Source organism: Schistocerca piceifrons, chromosome 7 (genome assembly GCF_021461385.2).
Source record: "Schistocerca piceifrons isolate TAMUIC-IGC-003096 chromosome 7, iqSchPice1.1, whole genome shotgun sequence".
In the NCBI taxonomy this organism is placed as follows: domain Eukaryota; kingdom Metazoa; phylum Arthropoda; class Insecta; order Orthoptera; family Acrididae; genus Schistocerca; species Schistocerca piceifrons.
The window spans coordinates 491,358,209-491,377,542 of record NC_060144.1 but is presented as its reverse complement, the minus strand read 5'-3'; the positions used below and the strand labels follow the sequence as shown (position 1 = coordinate 491,377,542).

At 38.4% G+C, this 19,334-nt stretch overlaps 1 protein-coding gene across 2 annotated transcripts in view; it reads right to left on the bottom strand.

The window, feature by feature from the left end:
• Positions 1-19,334, bottom strand: part of LOC124804824 — a 164,306-nt gene that overhangs the window by 132,824 nt on the left and 12,148 nt on the right. Inside the window, exon 2 of one of the 2 annotated variants that reach the window (XM_047265168.1) lies at positions 18,421-18,563. In XM_047265168.1, coding sequence (XP_047121124.1) covers positions 18,421-18,563 — 143 coding nt within the window. Of the gene's footprint in view, positions 1-18,420; positions 18,583-19,334 lie in introns of both variants that reach the window. The other variant, XM_047265169.1, reaches the window with a different exon arrangement.

Below are 19,334 nucleotides of genomic sequence, written 5' to 3'. Positions count from 1 at the left end.
ATGCCTTGGCCACAGCATCTATAAAAAACCAATCCACACCGATCTGTACTTGCATGCCATCAGCCATCATCAACCAGCACAGAAGCGCAATGTTTTACAAACATTGGTGTGTCATGCAAGAATATCGGATGCTGATAACCTGTGTCCCATGAGCTGAGCTACCTACACAAAGTATTCATGAACAATGGCTGCAACATTGATCAAATAAATGAAGCAATTTAGTTTACGACTCTCACAACAAGACCACTGATGAGGAGCACGAAAAGAAACTTGCTTTCTTGCTGTTCTCTGGCTCTATGTTGGGCAAGCTGCCTGCTGAAATGTCAAGATCAAATCAATCTTCAGACCTCCAACAAAAATCCAACAATTACTAAGACCAGTTAAATATGCAGCAGGTCTCAGAACACCAGGTGTCTACAAGATACCTTGTGAGTGTAGCCAGTCTTATGCTTAACAAACTTTACACACCAAAGAGCAATGCAGAAAGGAACATGAGAGGTTTTATCACCTATGCTACCCTACGAAATTTCTTTAGCTTAGCATTCTTTAGAAAACAGACACCGAATAAAATTTGACAACAAACAGCTTCTAGGATTGTGTAATTAAAGAAGCCATTGAAATTGAAATCACTGATAATACATTAAATAGAGATGGTGGTCTTCAGCTCAGCACAGCATGGGATCCAGCAATAATGTGGTTGAAGTGAGCGCATCAAATGCCAAGCCAATATATACCTGTGTATGGCAATGCCCTAGGCACCAGTGACATCACAACTGACTACTTAGTATATACAAGGGGCATACCAACAGTCCACTGACAATCATAGCACTTTAAATTGGCCAAGCAGTGCTTGGCCAAAATCTCTTGAAATTTTAATAACTTGACACTGATGGAAACCCGAGCACTTTTTATTCAAGCAGCTGTGCTAATTAATGTAGTAAATGTCATTCATCAGCATGCCACATAGTGACGTGGGTGTGTTTCACACATGGATTGTTTTAAATTACAGACGATTACAAAATTTATGTTTCTAAAATTGTTTTCACCACAAATATGATGATTTAACCTGTGTTAAATGCATTAAAGGTGGATTGACTTTATGTTGACTGATGCAAAGCAAGCACTAAATGCACTGCTAGACATTGTGTGGTACACATCAATTTGTTTGATATGTTACATCACATGGAGACAAGATTTTAATTGGTTGACTGATGCACCCTATTTAATCCATGCATGACAGAGCACAGTACCAATGCATTCCAAAAAGCCGTGTGGTGGGAAAACGCCATTTTTCACATGACCATGTTGCAGGCTCTATTGATCACAGAGATAAAGGATTAAGTGTTTTGGATCACCTTGGGTCATGCAAAAATCTGCATAACTGTCTGAAGAACGGATATATTGTAGCTATCTTACAGTACAGGATCAAAATTTAAACACTTTGCATTTCTTCCAGCCCAGGTTAATTGAGCATAGGGGGTGGTTCTTTCGTAATACGTATGGTCTCGCGTGGGCCTTAGACCACTTATAGAAGCACAATTTGTTCACAGGTTGTTCCTGAGAAAATCTCAAAGAAACCTTCATTTTGGCTACCAAAAGTACCTATTGCAATGATGGTCATTTCCGTAATTTCTGTTCATGACAAATCGTCAAAATTTTTGCCAAATGTTTTGAAGATGATGATGCTCAGGGAACAATGGAACTTTTTTTGATAACATTATCCGTTACAGAGATCCAGAGGTTGAAAGTTACCATAATTATGCACATAATATCCAGTCTGAGGCATATATATAGTTTTAATTGACATGGTGAACACATGGGGCAAGGGTTCTGGAGTCATTGAAAGCGTTCTGACGTCATTTTTAGTCACTACTTTTTTTCCAAAGAAAATTTGATGATGGGCTGTCTCTGTACAGTGGGCACCACTTTTTTAGTGTTGAAACTTTGATGATGTGCTGTACCTGTACAATGTGCACTTCACACCTATACAGACTGTCTTTACCTGGAAATTATTCAACCTGGCAGTGTACGCATTTTACAAAAAAAATTTGTCATATGAAATTCTTTATTCTTGCAAAGTGAACATTGTATTTTTTGGTATACTGTAAGTGGAGCCTAAAAATGTTGTAGATTTTTAGGTGTAGTAGTGTAACGTGAACTTGCATTGGATGGGAGACAATTTTGTGTTGACATTATATTATATACTTATTTCTTGTTTATATTTGTCGAAGCATGTAAATGTGTTCATGTATATAAAGTGTCAAAACTTTACTGACCTACAGAATTCATTTTAAGTAAGCAAAGCAGCACACCCTCCTATTAAATCAGGCCACAATTTTGTGTTTTGGTCGTGCCCAAGCATAGGCCGGGCCACAATTTTATTGACATGCAAGCCATCTATCACTCGCGAACTGGAAACATTGGGTATGAGAACAGTGTATGGACATCTCCTTACCTGTCCCTTGATTGTTGCTGCCTTCTGTTATCAATTTCAAAATAAACATTAGCAAACATAACACTACTGTTGCAAATGGCTGAGTCAATATGACCTAACTGACCTATTTTTGTGCGTACTCATTAGGTTTTGCAATTTGCTGTAATTCTGCTACAAATGTGTCACATCTGTCAAATGAGCAAGCTCAAGAGGTAGAAATTGCTCAGGAACTACCATCATGCTTTTTTAAGGATAATTATACTTCCTGTCATCACCATTCCAAAATTTGCAATCTAAAAATAAATCTTGAACTTGTATGTATTACACTTTTAAGATATATAAATTTCATATGTGCTAGTAATACTTCAAATAAGGGTGCAAATGGCCAGTTTCCTAGGTCTGATATTCTTCTAAGCAGCCATTCTCCAAAGTTTGTTTAACAGGGGGAAAGAAAGGAACCAGCTAAAAAAGCTCCTGCTTGGAGCACAAAAAAGGCGAACATGGTCCTCCTCAAAAGACTGATGGGGAAGTGGAGAACCAGTTGCCTCAATCCTCATTCCGCATTCCCCACTAAAACTTTTGGCATGTGAAATATTCACTTTTTTGTACTGAAAGAGCAGCATAGAGACAGTAATTGTGGAAGAATGAGAAGATAGTCCCGGTGGGAGCCAAAATGAGAGGAGACTGACTGTGCGACAGGGAAAGAGGCAGTGAAAGAGAAAGAACTGGATGAAGACAACTGTAATGGGAGACAAAGGGAGAGGAGATAGTGTTGGTCAGTGGTAGCGGACGGAGGGTAGGAGCCAGCCAGGAGAGAAAACGGACAGGGGGGGAGGGGGGGGGAGGGAGGGGGAGAGAGGGGGGAGAGAGGGGGAGGGAGAGGGAGGGAGAGAGAGAGAGAGAGAGAGAGAGTGGGGGGGGGGGGGGGGGGTTGGATGGAGATAGCTGCCCTGGGAGCAAGGCAATGGAAATGAAAGAGTGATGAGTGGAGAGACCATACACAGGCTTTGGAGGGGGAGGGGGCTGGTTCTGGAATCCCCCACCTGAACTTGCAAACTCACAAAAAAATTTGCCTACCGTATCTTTCGCCATCCCCCTATGCCCACATGTTAAAGTTTCACAGTGTAGAGGTCAAAACCCGAGCAAACCACCCCAAAGGACATGTGTGAAGAGGAAACAATGGTGGTCAAAGAGAAACACACCAAACTGCAAATGAGAGAGAAGGAGCCAGTGGCAATGGAAGAGAAAAAGAAAGGGACGAAGTAAATGGCAATGGTGCAGAGAGAGACAGTGAAAGTGGCAGAGGAGACCGGTAAGGAAGAGGATAAGAAAGGGTGGCGACTGGCAGTGGGATAGACAGGAGAGAGTGACAATGGGAGGAAAAGACTGTGAGAGAGGCAACAGACTGTGGTAGTGAGAGGTAGATACCAAGAATGAAGGCTTCACTACAAAGAGAGATGGGGTAAAAGGATTGGGGACGTTTTGTGCAAAAAGGATGCAAAAATGTTTTGGCGAGAACAGTAGAATGAGGGCTGAGGCAGTTGGTTTCCCAGTTTTCTGTCAGTCTTTTAAAGGTGAGCATATTCACCTTTTTGTTCTCCAACAGCAGCATTTTTCAGCTGGTTATATATTAAATGAAAATCGATTGTGGTAACATTGCACATATGGTCTCCCTTGTCCCTCCCTCTGTGTTGTATGCTGTAAGATGCCTGCCTGCCTGCCTGCCTGCCTGCCCGCCTGCATCTACAGCTACAGCTACACTACACTACACTAGCCATCTTATAAGGTGTGGCTGAGGGTAATTATGTACAACTGTCACTTCTCCCCTTTCCTGTTCCAATCATGAAATGTGGGTGGGAAGACAGATTGTTGGTAAGCCTCCGCATGATCTTGAGTTCTCTAATTTTACTTTCATGAACTTTTCATGAGATACAGTTAGGATGAAGCAATACATCGGTTGACTCTTTTAGAAATTATGCCCTTGGAAATTAACAGTAAACCACTCTGTGATGAATTAGCATCTCTAACATTTTTATGCAAACTAAACGCCCCTGTGACAACAGTCACTGCTCTTCATTGAATCTTCTATTTAATCTATCAATTTTGTTTAGAAAGGGTCCTAGACTTGCAGTACTCGAGTATTTTCAGGATGTGGATTTAGTACGCTACTGACTTTGTGGATGTACTAATCCTCCTGACGATTCTTCCATGTATCTCAGTCTGACATTTATCCTTCCTACAGTAAGCTTTATGTAGTCTTTTCACTTTAAATTGCTTTGTAGGTATACTCCCAGATATTTAAAGAATGGGTTTCCAGAAATTATACGACAGCTTTGTAATCATACATTTGTTTGTGCCACGAACAACTGCTGATCCCAGCAACAAGCATCGACCACTGCAAGTTTTCTTGTAACTGCTTTATATGTAACAGAATCCTCCACAATCTGCTCAAGGAGCTTCTTCCAACATTATCAACTAGTCAGTTATACTGCAAACAGTAAGGTCCTGCAAAACTCCCCTTGGGGTATGACTTTAGTTACTTTTACACCCTCCTACCAAAGAAGATTTTTCTCCACTAAGAATGACATGCTGTATTCTATTTGCCTGTAACTCTTCAAGCCAGTCACAAAGCTGGTCTGATATTTTGTACAATAGTACTTTGAGCATCAGACAAAGTCAAGGAACACAGCACCAACATGGGTACCTTCTGAGCCTTGTGAACAAAGACCATACATATCCTGTGGTCACTTATTTGAATAAGTGTCAATTTCTTGTAGTATATCTTTCCTTGTGCGCATACGTCAAAAACATGTCATTTCATACACAAAAACTGTCTGGCAGCATGAACATTCATACAACTGCATCTGTATTGTAAATATGTGTACATGAATTTTATTCTTCTGTGAGTTACAAACTACATTGCAGAATTGTTAGAGCTTTGCTGGCACATACACAATGTGCCCCCGTTCCATTAGGAATGTGGCTATGAAAAATAAGAGTCATGGATTATGTTCACAAAATCACTGTACTTATTCAAAATAGTCTCCTCCTCAATCAAAACACAGCTGAATTTGTTTTAAAATTGGTCTGAAACAGTCACCATAGTCTTTTTTGGACTTGCATTTAGTACCGCACTACAATTTTCTTGGATGTCCTTTACTGCATCATAACAGCATTCTTTCATTGCGAACTTCAATTTAGGGAACAATAAGAAGTTGGCTGGAGTCAAATCTGCTGTATACGGTGGGTGGTCCAGGATTGTGATATATCTGCTAGCCAAAAACTCACGCGCAACTGTTGCTTTATAGGCTGGGTAGTGGTGGTGGTGGTTGTATGCTTAGGACACTCAACAGCGATGTCATCAGTGCTTGGTAGACTGGGGTGTCATCATGGAGGAATGAATTCTCACTCACACATGCTGGAGGACTCAAACTTTATGAAGCCTCACTGCTCCACAGCCATTTTCGGTTAGGTGTCAGACGTGTATTGTTACATTTGCAGCCTGGATGCCTGCTGCAGCTGTTTTTGAAACTCCAAGGATTGTAACACCACAATTTGTTTTGAGATAGCATTGCAGTTGGGAAATTCACACAAGCAGTTCTAACGGAATTGGGACACACTGTGTACACATGCAGCAGTTAGTCACAGGTTTTTTCAGAAGGACTACCTACACAGTCCTCATAATGTTAGGTGTTGATACAAACCTTCAGTACACACATCACATTCAGAATTAAGCAAAAGAGTTCACAGGTTCCATTTTAGCCTTGTGGGTAGCTAGGTGATTACTGCCCCCCCCCCCCCCCCCACATTGCCCTATTTGTCTGGCACAGCCTTATACAATTGAGGTGTAAACAGGTAATCCGAAGATTATGTTCCAATTTCAGTCCTCCATCATTTGTTTTTCTTTCTTTTTCTTCCCACAGTCCTTCCTTGTTTCACAATTTTCTTTTCCTGTCTTCAGACCAGTTTTTGCCAGTTTTCTTTGCTCTCATGCCTTTGAATTCTTCCAGTTTTAAAACCCTTTCCCTAAAAATCTCTTCCTTACAATACTAATTTCGTCTTCTCCCCTTACGTTAGTCCTTTCCAAATCTTTCATAACCTTTTTAATCTAGGCGGTTGTTAATTTTTTTTCCATTAGATATCTGAAGATCTGCTTGGTGATTATTGTCATCCATTCTGTGTAAAGATGTTCAAAAAATAGTGATCTCTTTACTTTTTCCAACATGTTTCCTATGTTCTGATAAATTTCATTGTTACTTCCTAATTTCCAAAATGCTGTATGTTCTGGAGACCCAGTATTTTCCATATAATAATTCTTTCTAATATTTCTAATTTATCAAGCATGAAATTTAATCCAAGACATTCCTTAGAATACAGGCAATCTGGTTTCACTACTGTGTATATCTGCAGAAATTCTTAAGCCTGCCATGTCAGTTGTCAAAGACAACTAACTTGCACTGTTGCACATGTCACGCTTTCAGAAAGTATGAGACAATCATCCACAAATGCTATGCAATTTACTGCAATACCTTTATGAATTAGTTACCATGTTTTGAATTCTTTCAGTTCTTCATTCCAAATTATTGTTATCAGCATTTGTTGCATTCTGTCACTCTTGATGGCTAAGCCAAAATTTTCCCTGCCACGGACTTACAACATTCCATCACTATGCTGCACAGTGGTAGCTGAAGCAACCACAGAATTTACTGAACACCACGAACACTGAGCATTCTATGTACAATTATACATCTCTGCAAAAGTCTGTTCTGGTATTAGTATTACAATCATTCTTGGCATTATTTTTGTGAAATACTATTACTGACAACAAACGTTAATGTGTGTTTTATGAACAATTGTCCAAACACCATGCTTTTGTGAAGATGTCTGCAGAGTGTTCCAGGGCTACCATCAGGTATAATCCTTCTAAGAAGTTTCTGTGTTTTGATGATGATATATGTATGTAGAGATTCTCTATAATATGATTCTGTAAATAATAAATGTAGTCCATAGAACAAAACATACACTTCCTGTGTTTCATTGTTTAGCTGGAGATTAAGATGATCAACTAGAAATACTGAATTGAATGTTCACAGCTGTTTCAATATTTAGTGACAATCCATGTGGTTTTTTTTATTTTTATTTTTATTTTTTAAATTGCCATTAGCTGGGCACTAAGCTACAGTACTAGTAAATCCTTTTATTTATATACCTGCCTCAGCTGCAAACAGCACAAACAAAATAAAAAAAGCATCTTCTGGCACTGTTAGTGGAAGGTGATAAATTTCTTGGTTATAAACTTGATATTAAGTTTATTGCTAATCTCATTTCTGCTACTCGTTACTTTTGTTTTTCTTCGGTTACTCACAATACATATTCTGTACTCATCAGACTTAACATCATTCCACAGGTCCTGGCAATAATCCTTTCATTCTTATTGGGGATAGGTATGCCATAAACAAATCTTAACAGTTATCACCGATATACTTTCACTCTGAATTTTAACACTTTTCTTGAATCTTTCTTGTACTTCCTTCACTGCGTCTTCAACATATACACTGAAGAACAGAGGTGAAAGACTACTTCCCTGTCTTACATCCTTTTTAATCCAAGCACTTCATTCTTGGTCTTCCATTCTTAGCATTCCCTCTTCGTTCTTGCACATGTTGTTGTATACTAGCAGAAAAATGCTCCTGTCAGAGCATAAAAATGGCGAATGTGTTCCTCTTTAAAAGTCTATAACAGAAAAGTGGGGAACCAGCTGCCTCATTCCAACTCCCTCACCACAAATTTTGTCACGCAAACATATTTGCACTCTTTGAACGTACAACATTCTAAATTCTTTTACACATGTCTCTCTCTGTAGTTAAGCTTTCTTACTCAGCATCATCATCTCACTGCCACTGTCTATAAATTTATCCTTCCCACTGTCTCCTTTTTCTCCCATTGATTTACAGTAAATCCCACTGCCACGGTCTCCACTCTCACTTATACTATCTCCTTTTGTCTTTCTTTCCCACTGCCACTTTCTCCCATACCCCGGCAACTCATTAAGTCTGGGGGTTCCAACTAACTGTTTCCCTATATCAACATGTTTAAAACTTCAGTCCAAAATATGCCCTATATTTATGTCAAAGTTCACCGGTCTGGGAGGATCCAGATTCCCAAGCCTATGGATGGTCTTCATTCACCCATTTTCCATTTCCACTATCTCCTCTCTCTTTTTTTCCCAATGCTATCTCCATCCTTCTCTCACTCTTTTTACCTTCACTGACTATCACTATCTCCTCTCTCTCTGGCTCCCATTACTATTGTCTTCATCCACCTCTGTCTTTCATGGCCACTTTTTCTCTTCATACATCACCTCACTCCCCCCCCCCCCCCCTCACCCATTTGCACTGTCTCTCCTCTCTTCTACAGTCATTATCTCTCTGATACTCTTTCAGCACAAAAAGCACGAATGGCAAAATTTTTGGTGAGGAAGCTGCAGTAAGAACTGATGCAGCTAGTTTCCCACTTTTCTGACAGACATTTAAAAAAGAACATATCTGCCTTTTTTGTGCCCCAAAATGAACGTTTTTCTGCTGGTTTCTGTCTTTTTTCTGCTACAACAGGGTGTACTGCTTAAACAAAATGAATTCTGTAGGTGAAATGAAATGAAATGCCATGTGGCTAGGGCCTCCCGTCAGGTAGACTGGTCGCCTGGTGCATGTCTTTTTGAGTTGACACCACTTCGGCGACTTGCGTGTCGAAATTCTATAGGTCAGCAAAGTTTATTCATAGATTTCGACTTATTTATATACTTTGATACACAAAACAAAAAACAACTAACTACACGCAATATAAGGTTAATACGAAACTGTGCTTTATATTTTTCTGGATACTTGGCTCATTAAAAACATCGCAATTACAATTTGTATCTTAGAAGAGTGAACACATATTCTACTGAATTTGTGGTCTTCAGTTTACATAATTTTTGGCAGTCATTTTTAGTTATTTTCACACTTGTTTAGAGCTTTTTCAGCTCTTTTTTTTTCACTGCAGTACCACTTTGGGCATATTTGTAAAGGTGTAAAGTACCCATTATACAGAGACAGCAAATAATAAAGTTGTATTGGTGAGAAGATGCTGAATAAAAACAGTTTGTTGACCTCAGAACCCTTGCCAACTGTTCACTACACCACTCAAAACTACGTTTACACTGCAGACCAAATATTATGTGCACAAGAACATTAACTTTAAGTCTCTCGCTCTTGGTAATGGATAATGATATTGAAAGAAGTTCCAATGTTCCCTGAAACCATCATCTTAAAAACATGTGGAAAAAATTAATTTCAATGATTTGCCACGAATAGGAATTATAGAAGTGACCATCCAATCCAAAATCTAGGTTTTTTGGGGTTTTCTCAGGAACCACCCATGAACAAACTGTGCTTCTATAAATGGTCTACAGCCCACCCTAGAATGTAATGAAAAAGAGCCATGCAATTTTCTCAATTAGCCTGGGTGGAGGAAGTATGCAGTATTTATGTTTTGACCCTGTACTGTAGGAAGGCTACAGCATGCCTGTTTTTCCAAAAGGTATACAAACTGTGACTAGACCCAAGGCTATCAAAACAAATCAATATCTCTCGTCAATAGAAGCCGAGATACGACCCCCTGGAAAATCACATTTTTGCACAAGGCTTTTTGGGACATATCTGTACCATGCACTGTCATGCACAAACCGATAACCCATCCATCCTTGTACCTTGTTTCTATTTTTCTCACACTTTTAAACAGTTTGCACCATTTCACATTGTTGAATGCTTTTTTTAATTCAACAAATCCTATGAACATGTCCTAAATTTTCTTATGCCTGGTTTCCACTATCATTCATAATGATGACCTGTCCCTCTGCTGCGGTTACTGATCTAACAGGTGCTCAGTTTTCTTTTCTATTCTTTTGCATGTTATTCTTGGTGGCAACTTAGATGCACGAGTTGTTAAGCTGACTGCGAGATAGTTCTTGCACTTATCTGCCTTTGCCATCTTTGGACTATGTGAATGACTTTTCCAGAACTCTGATGATATGTCTCTAGTCTCACAGACCCTACACAACCATAAATGTTTGGTGGCCACTTCCACCAATAATTTTAGTATTTCTGGACGGATGCCATGTACGACTCCTGTCTTATTTGATTGCAAGTCTTCCAAAGCTCAGTTAAACTCTAATACTGGATCTTTTTGTTTCCAAATTTACTTCTGTTTCTTCTTAATCAACAGACTGTTCCTCCCTATTTTAGAGACTTCTAATGTCATCCTTCCATTTATCTGCTCCCTCCTCTGTGTTCATCAAGGAATTTCTCTTGCACTCTGAAAGATGATGCCCTTGTTTTAATTTTACCAAAGGGATTTTTTGACCTTTCCATATGCTGAACCAGTCCTTCCAATGACAGTATCCTTTTCAATTTCTTTACATTTTTTTTGTTGCTTTTTCACCTTGGCTTCCCTCGTTCCCTACTTATTTTCCATTCCTAAGTGACTTATTCTGCAGTATTCCTGTCTTTCCCTGATCATTTTTTTTTTTTAGTTTTCTTATCATTTCAAGTATTTATTCTGTAACTCAAAAGCTGCTTTGCTGTTACCTTCCTTGTACTTATGTTTGTCTGCCAAACCTCCGAGACTGTCATTTTTACAAATGGCTACACCTCTTGAACTGAACTGCCTGACATGGTATTCATTATCGCACCATTTAAACCCTTAAAGATCAAACTTACATCATAACAACTCAGTACCTCATTTCATTCTACTGTGATTCTTTGGGCCAATTCTCAAACTTCAGTCTACTTTTCATCATTACTAGTTTGTGATCCGAGTCTATATCTGCTCCTGGGCACACCTTATAATGCAATCTATGTATGATCATGATACAGCCCAGTTGGACTCTCCCCATGTCTCCAGGCTTTTTCCATGTATACCTCCTCCTCTTGCAGTTTTTTAACCGTTTATTCACTATCAGTAGGTGAATTTATTGCAAAATTCAATCTCTCTCATTCCTACTACAAAGTTCACATTTTCCCAGAACTACTACTTTTCCTGCCCCTACTATCACATCCCAGTCCCTCACAATTATTACATTATTCTTTTACACACTGCATTACTCGCTCCCATGACAATACGTACTTTGTGTGTGCATCTCGTGCTGTGACGTCAGCGAATATACCTGAATTTTTGCTGTTGATTCTAATGAAAATAATCCATTAATTCCAATAAAAATAACCCAGCAACTAACTCTTTGACCTCCTTACCTATCTGTAATGAATCCTCCCCCTGTTATAGCAATTTTTGCTGATGCTGATATTACACCGTATTCATTTGACCAGGAAACCTGATCTTTTTATTTCATGTTACTTACCTCCACTATATATAATTGATCCTTTGCATTCACTTTTTAGATTTTCAATGTTACCTTTTTGTTGGTTATCCAGTCTTTTTATCAAAGTCACCTCTTCTTTGGCAATTCCCTTTCAGGTTTTCACTGGTTCCTGCACCCTCATTCTATTGATCATTGCCAATTCTTTTGCAGTTTGTAGCAGTTTTCCATTCCAATCGCAGGAGGATGCACCAAATCTCAGTCTGCTCCTCCGCTCTCTTTCCAAGGCAGTTGGCAGTACAACAGTGACTCCTTATACAGCATGTCTGTGACTTTTATTCAAAATTTAAGCAGTAGCTGGGATCCAATCTGTGACCCAGGACTTCGTGATCACTAGTTATCTTCTACGACTAACTGTTGTAACTATTTCTGTCTGGTTTCTAATTTGCCATTCACCTGGAGCAGTTGTAAAGTATTTTACACTGCTTAAAAGACACGATCAAAGCACTGTGATCTCTTAGCTTGATTGGGTGGCCTGAGGCCTACATTTCTATCACTTTTAGTTAAATATTCATCTGATAAGCTGTAACTACTTTTGTTACTATTTCGATTTTACAAAGAGAATCTTATGGCATTGGTCCTTTACCTAGTTTGCACTTATGATGAATCTCCCACCCAGCACAAAGTTCCAAGCAACTGGAAAAAAGCGCAGGTGGCTCCAGTATATAACAGCGTAAAAGGACAGACCCAAAATATTACAGACCAATATCAGTAACTTTGGTTTGCTGCAGAATCTAACATGTTTTCAGTTTGAATATAATGAACTTCCTTGAGACTGAGAAGCTGCTGCGCATGATTCAGCATGGTTTTAGAAATTATCACTTGTGTGAAACTCTGCTTCCCTTTTCTCACATGATATACTGTGACCTATGGATGAACGGCAACAGATAGATTCCATATTTCTAGATTTCCGGAAAGCATTCGACATGGTACCCCATTCCAGGATGTTAACGAAGGTATGAGCATAGGTTCAGAGATAAGTGAGTGGTTCAAAGACTTCTTAAGTAACAGAATCCAGTATGTTGTCCTTGATGGTGAGTGTTCATCAGAGACTAGACTATCATCAGGAGTGTCCCAGGGAAGTGTGATAGGACCTTTGTTGGTCTCCATATACATAAATGATTTGGTGGACAGCTTGGGCAGCAATCTGTGTTGTTTCCTGACGATGCTGTGGTGTACGGTAAGCTTTCAAAGCTGAGTGATTGTAGAAAGATACAAAACAACTTGCAGACAAAATTTCTAGTTGGTGTGATAATGGCAGAAAAGGTGTGCTTTTCAAATTTTAAAGCATACTCACTTCCAATCATTGCACTTATTAAGGTGTTCTTGTTACAATGTGTCTAAATGTGTGGGGCCCTTTTCTATGTTTTTTACACATCTTTTGATTCTCCTGTCATAATTTGTTATCACCTAAAGCTACAAGAGTCTGACAACTTCTCAAATGTCCTATCTTTTTTCATTATTAAGAACAAATGTGACCTGTTGTTTTTCACACTTTTAATCTGATCTTCAAATCTCTCTGAAAGATTACTCACCCAAGCTCTGTTACCTGGGTATCAGTAATGACGAATAACTCACACACACCATTTGCAGAGTTTAAATTCTGACTAATTCGAGTCATTTTGGTCCCTAGAGAAGCTAGTGAAAGGACGATCAAAGCATATGAAGTCTCTTTTAGGTGCAAAAGATTTTGTACAAGTAGCCATCTAATGACTCCCTCCCCTGTTATACATTCAATCTATGCACAGTTTTCCATGACATCATGTTTCTTATGAGGGGGTCAGCAGAAGAAAGTGCTAACCCTCAGTTTCATGAGGGTTTATTTGCTCACAGTATATGAATGATTTCAAACATACTACAAACTGGTATCAAGTACAGCAGAAGCCTGATGTAATATGGTTGTCAGGGGACACGCTTTACTCCAGTGTTATAGCGTACCCGCAGTATACTGACAGTAACCCATGTAATGACGAACTGTGCATTTCAATTAGGAAGAATACATAATGCAATATTATACATACTGTACTGTAGTGTATTTCAATTTAAGGAACATTAGAAGTAAACCATTTCAGAAACTTACCACATAGGGTACAGCAATTAGACAAACTTCAATGAAACATTGACCAAACAATAACATCAGTTTGAAAATGGTATGGAGTACATTATCACATACAGAATGATAACTTAAAGCACTGCCTGCAGGCTACAGTACATCATTATTCTACTACTTTGAAGAAGTTGGCTAGCTTTCTTTGACAGGTCATTTTATGCAGTTTCTTTAGTGCATATTGATTTATGCTCATCAGGTGCAACAACACAATTTGGTTTAGTTTACTTTGTCACTCCCCAGATGTAATCACTTTATTTATATTATCCAACATTTCACATTTATTGCAATCATCATCTACACTTTCTTCATCAGCTTCATCATCCTCATCCCCAACAGTTCCACTCCTCTCATTCCAAACAGTGTCAATAATGTCCTCGTCTCTGGTCTGTTGTTCTTTGTCAATGACTACCCAATGGTTCAACTGTTCAAGGACAATACTGCACGGGAGAACATCACAAGCAGACTGGGTGTTACTGATGTTTAAATCTACATCACTACAGCATTCCTCTATTATATTTTTGGCAATGGAACACTTTTTCCAGCAATTCCTAATAGTGATCAAACTGATGCTTTATCACACTAGACTTACTGAAATACAACACACTTATGATTTATGATTTCAAGAACATTTCCCTTTCCTCATCTGAATTTACCATTGAACTGAGGAGTTCATGGCGAGACTTAGCCTTAAATGCTCATATGCTGCCTTGATCCAGTGGCAACACATCAGCAGGTGGATGAGCTGGACAGTGATCAAGGATTAGTAGAGCTGCTTCTCTCAGATTAATTGACCATAGGTGCTTTCTCAATGAAAGAACAAGCTCTTCTTGAAACCAATTGGTGAAAATTGTCATGTCATCCAAGCATTCTTTGAATGTCTGTTAAGTGAATTGTAAAGATTACACTCCTACATACTCGAAACATCTTGAGCTTTTACTTTTATCTATGCTAAGAGGTTTCAAGCTTATAGTCCGATTTATTTGTGGCAAAGAGGATAATTATTGTGTCCATGTTAATTTTCAAATCCATCATATTTTCTGAGTTTTGCTTGTCTAGAGAACTAGTTGGAAGCAACAGACAATAATGTGCCATTTCATCAAAATTATACACTTAATGATCATTTAAATTTTCATCTACAATTACTTTGTGTAGAATTTTGGAAAACTGAAGCAGGTAGTCACAAAATCTCGCTTCTCCTTCAGTGGTCATTTGGGCAATTACCACAGCAACATTTCCATCTTGAAAACCATCCATCAGAAGTTATAAAATCTCTGTTGCCATGTAAATCAACGTCAAATTTTTCAGTTTCTACTTTAATAGTTGGCCTGCAAAGTGGCAAACCTTCACTTTTTTTTATTAAAAACCACCTATAAAGGCAATCATCAAGTTCACTGTCTTTTTCTACTTTTGTCTTCTTTCTGTCAATTCCCACATAACTGTCAACTGCATTCACAAAACTTCTAAGTTTATTCTCTTCATTCACTCATCCACTAATTGTTCCTTCAGATACAACACATGCTCATGGCAAACTTACTTTCACCATTCTTCACATGATCAACCATTTTTAGTTTATCACTCACAGAATATGCTTTCCATTTCTGTGACACTGTGACAAGTACACAGAAATCTACACAATGAATGACTAATTTATGATCCACAAGCTGATTGTGCTCACTTCACTTTAGCTAAGCAATGCTCCATAGTCACTTTTTTGACTGCATCATAATGTTAACTGTGAGATGTGTATTCAAAGTTTGTGTCCAGAAACAGTCCTCATATGTTGATAAGACAAACTAAAGGTTGTGTTTAATTATGTCCATCTATTCTGGTTATTGTTCAGAGAATACAGAAAGCCTACATGCAAAGTGAAATAACATTCTCTCAGGTATGTAATATATACTGAGAGTGCAAATTCATAAATGATATTTTATTTTGGGGACATAGTTTATACCGCATTACATCCAAATTCGAGGTATAATCATGCTCTTACTGTAGTTTCATACATACCAGTAGAGCACGCTGTTTACAACAAAAAATACTTTGTCTTACTGTATTTATGTTCTTGCGTTCGTATTTAATCAAACATATAACATGAAGTAATGCAAAATAAACTTTCGTGGGTTGGTACTTTCTTCTGCGAACCCCTTCGTACTTTCTTGCTGGCTAAGCCATGACCTTGCCCTCAGAGAATGTTACACTGCTACATGCATTGTGTACAGTAATAAAACAAACTGGTGGTGCTGACCAACACCATATCCAGCCATTGCTGATCGAACTCCCCAATGAGCTACCACATATCGGAGGCATGTGCAACTTATCAGATGCTACAGATATAGTGTTACTCCAGATGGAAAAACCTGTGCTGAAGAGACACAATGATTAGGCTTTTATTACGTAAAAAAAAGTTTTTAAGGTGATTTGATATGATTAACACACTAATCATTGAGATTATTAGTGCCTTCACTAAAAAAATATTTAGATGAACATGTTTGTAATATTTAAAACTGTATAATATGAGGGAAAAAATCCATCCCTATCACACAGAAGTACTTAATGCACAAAGCTCAGACTAAAGTCTGTGTATAGAATTCATTATTAAAGATACAAGTAAAACAGCAACAAAATCAAACACTCCCCCCCCCCCCCCACACACACACACACACACTCAATGAAAATCTAATATCCATCTTCTTAAATCTTCCAACTGTCTACTCAACTGCAAGGATTGAGTAGGAGATGGATACAACAAAACCCTACACAAATAACAAACACTGTGTAGGAACCTCAGATGTGGACATAATGCTGATGATTGGTGTAACAAAGTCACACTTATTCCAGATCCCAGAGGAACATCATTCTCTTGTTTGAATATCTCTGGCAGATTTTCACTAACTTTGGTGGACAGGAGGGACCATTTGAAGATTGGTGGATGTCCTGTAAGTAGTTCTGCAGGCCAGCAAAAGTATAAGGCGTGTGTGAGTGCAATCTGCATAAGAAAGATAGTGCATTGTCACCTCCTGCAGGATGAGGTAATTCCAAGACCCAACTCATAATCAACTGACCATGTATTTAGTGTATCCTATGCAATAGATGAGAGTTACATTATGACAAATGGTCCACAATATATGACAATATCAGACTAATGGACGAAGACGAAGTCATAGTCAACCAAACTTTTTGAAAGCAGCTAGCAAGAGTTATTTTCTCTGCTTTTTAAGGTTCCATAACACACTGTACTGAATTTAATTACTGCCTGACCAATACACCACACAAGAGTACGCCTGACCTTACGGTACTTTATTCAGTTTGTAACAATGAAAATAATTTTTAACAATTTAATGTAATTGAATGGATAAAAAATTACCCGCAAATTGGTGGCACGAGAACACACGTATGAAAAGTTTTACTTATGCAAGTTTACAGAGCCAATGGCTCCTTCTCCTGGCAGAAGGGGTGAAGGGCAAGGAAGAGGGGTGAAGGGGAAGGAACTGGAAAGTTTCAGAAAAGGGGTAGAGTTTGGAAAAGTCACCCAGAACCCCAGATCCAGAGATACATACTGGATGGGATGAGAAGGAAAGCTTTCATTTTCATTCCATCCGGTGAACATCCCCTGGTCCAGTGTTCTGGGCGACTTTCATGAACTCTATCCCTTTTCCTAAAGCTCTCCAGTTACTTCCCCTTCAACCCTTTTGCCAGAAGAAGGAGCCACTGGCTCTGAAAGGTTTATACAGTTTGTGGTATTTGTAATGTATAGTTTTACTGTCAGTCTAACAAATCCAACTTAAGACTAGGCTAGCACAATTGCCAACTCAATTGATTAGAGTAAATGTAGCATCTTGCTTTTTGTTTCAAACATCAGTGACCCATTTTCCTGCCTATTCCTCCGAAAATGCTGTAGTGTGTGTACATAGTGTCACTGCATATCCCCAGACATTTGAGTTAGTAGTATGGTTGTTATGTTAATGAAAGATGAATTTCATTACACTCCATGAGGTTATAGTCTGATTAACAATAAAACATGAGGTTTAATCCAACAAAAAGCATAGTTTGCTAACTAGACAACTGTCTATACAATTGTATGAAATAAAATTACAGAAATTTATGTTAAAATTAATTTCAGAGCCCCAATACAGTTACTTCATCACATATTTGTGAGCACTATTAAAACACCAAAAAATAAGTATTTGTTACTATCAAGAAAAGTAATGTGGGTTGTAATAAAAACTTATGTTATTGGCACTTTGTGCGATACTGACACTTTACAATAGCTACAAATGTGAAACTTCCTAGCAGATTAAAACTGTGTGCCGGACCAAGACTCAAACTCGGTCCCGAGTTTGAGTCTCGATCCAGCACACAGTTTTAACCTGTCAGGAAGTTCGATATCAGCACACACACTGCTCTAGAGTGAAAATCTCATTCTGGAAGAAACAAGTGTATTTTTCCTCAAGAACTATATCATACCTTGCTTCAACTCTTCTATCCTCTGTTCAATACATCTTCGCATAACCTGAAGTTCATTGTTGTTGCAGTTGATGTCCTGGTGAAGCACAGTTCGGAAATCCAATTGTGTATCCTTTCCTTGTCCTCCCAAACTTCTTACCAACCTTTATCAAAAGGAAGATACTGTCAAACAATTAAAATTACTACCTTTTTCCATATGTATAGGCAAAAAGTGACAATTAAAACTCACATTACATAACAACTAGGCTAAGAATCACAATTTTAAAAAATCAAATGCTACTGGTATTTTTCCCGGAAAATAATTTTAAAAAATTATTTGACAATATATACTTAGCCCCATTTCAAATCTGACAGTAGCTTTTTCTAGCATTTTATTGAATTAAGTTGAGCCACTACATTACATTAATCAATACTGGAGAGTAATTTGTAGGCACAGAAATGGAATATTTCAGCATGCTACAAAACAAGAATGTTGCTAGACCTTGCACTTCCAATTATCTTGACAGTTGAGTACACTACTGGTATGACACCTAACCTTAGGTAAACTGAATGAGGCTAGACCACATGGATGTTTGGGGCATTCTCTCATAGGTGATTTAACTTCAGCAACTCAATTTGGAAGAAGTATCTAGTGTTGGAGTCAACTGCTGTGGGCAACAATGTTTTGTTAACAGGAATTATGGCTGAATATCACAGTTTGTAACAGCAGATAGACAGGTGACAGTGCAGCAAATTTCTGACCAATTAAATATGAGACAAAAATTGGGCAGCAGTCTCACCATCCATGAGCACTTCCTAACTATGAGGTACAGAAGCCTCTACCTTACATGTATAATATTCTGAAGAGTACAAGCTGTCGCTTAGTACTGTGGCTGATGTGAGTGACCGTAAGTGGCAGAATCCTTTATGGTCGC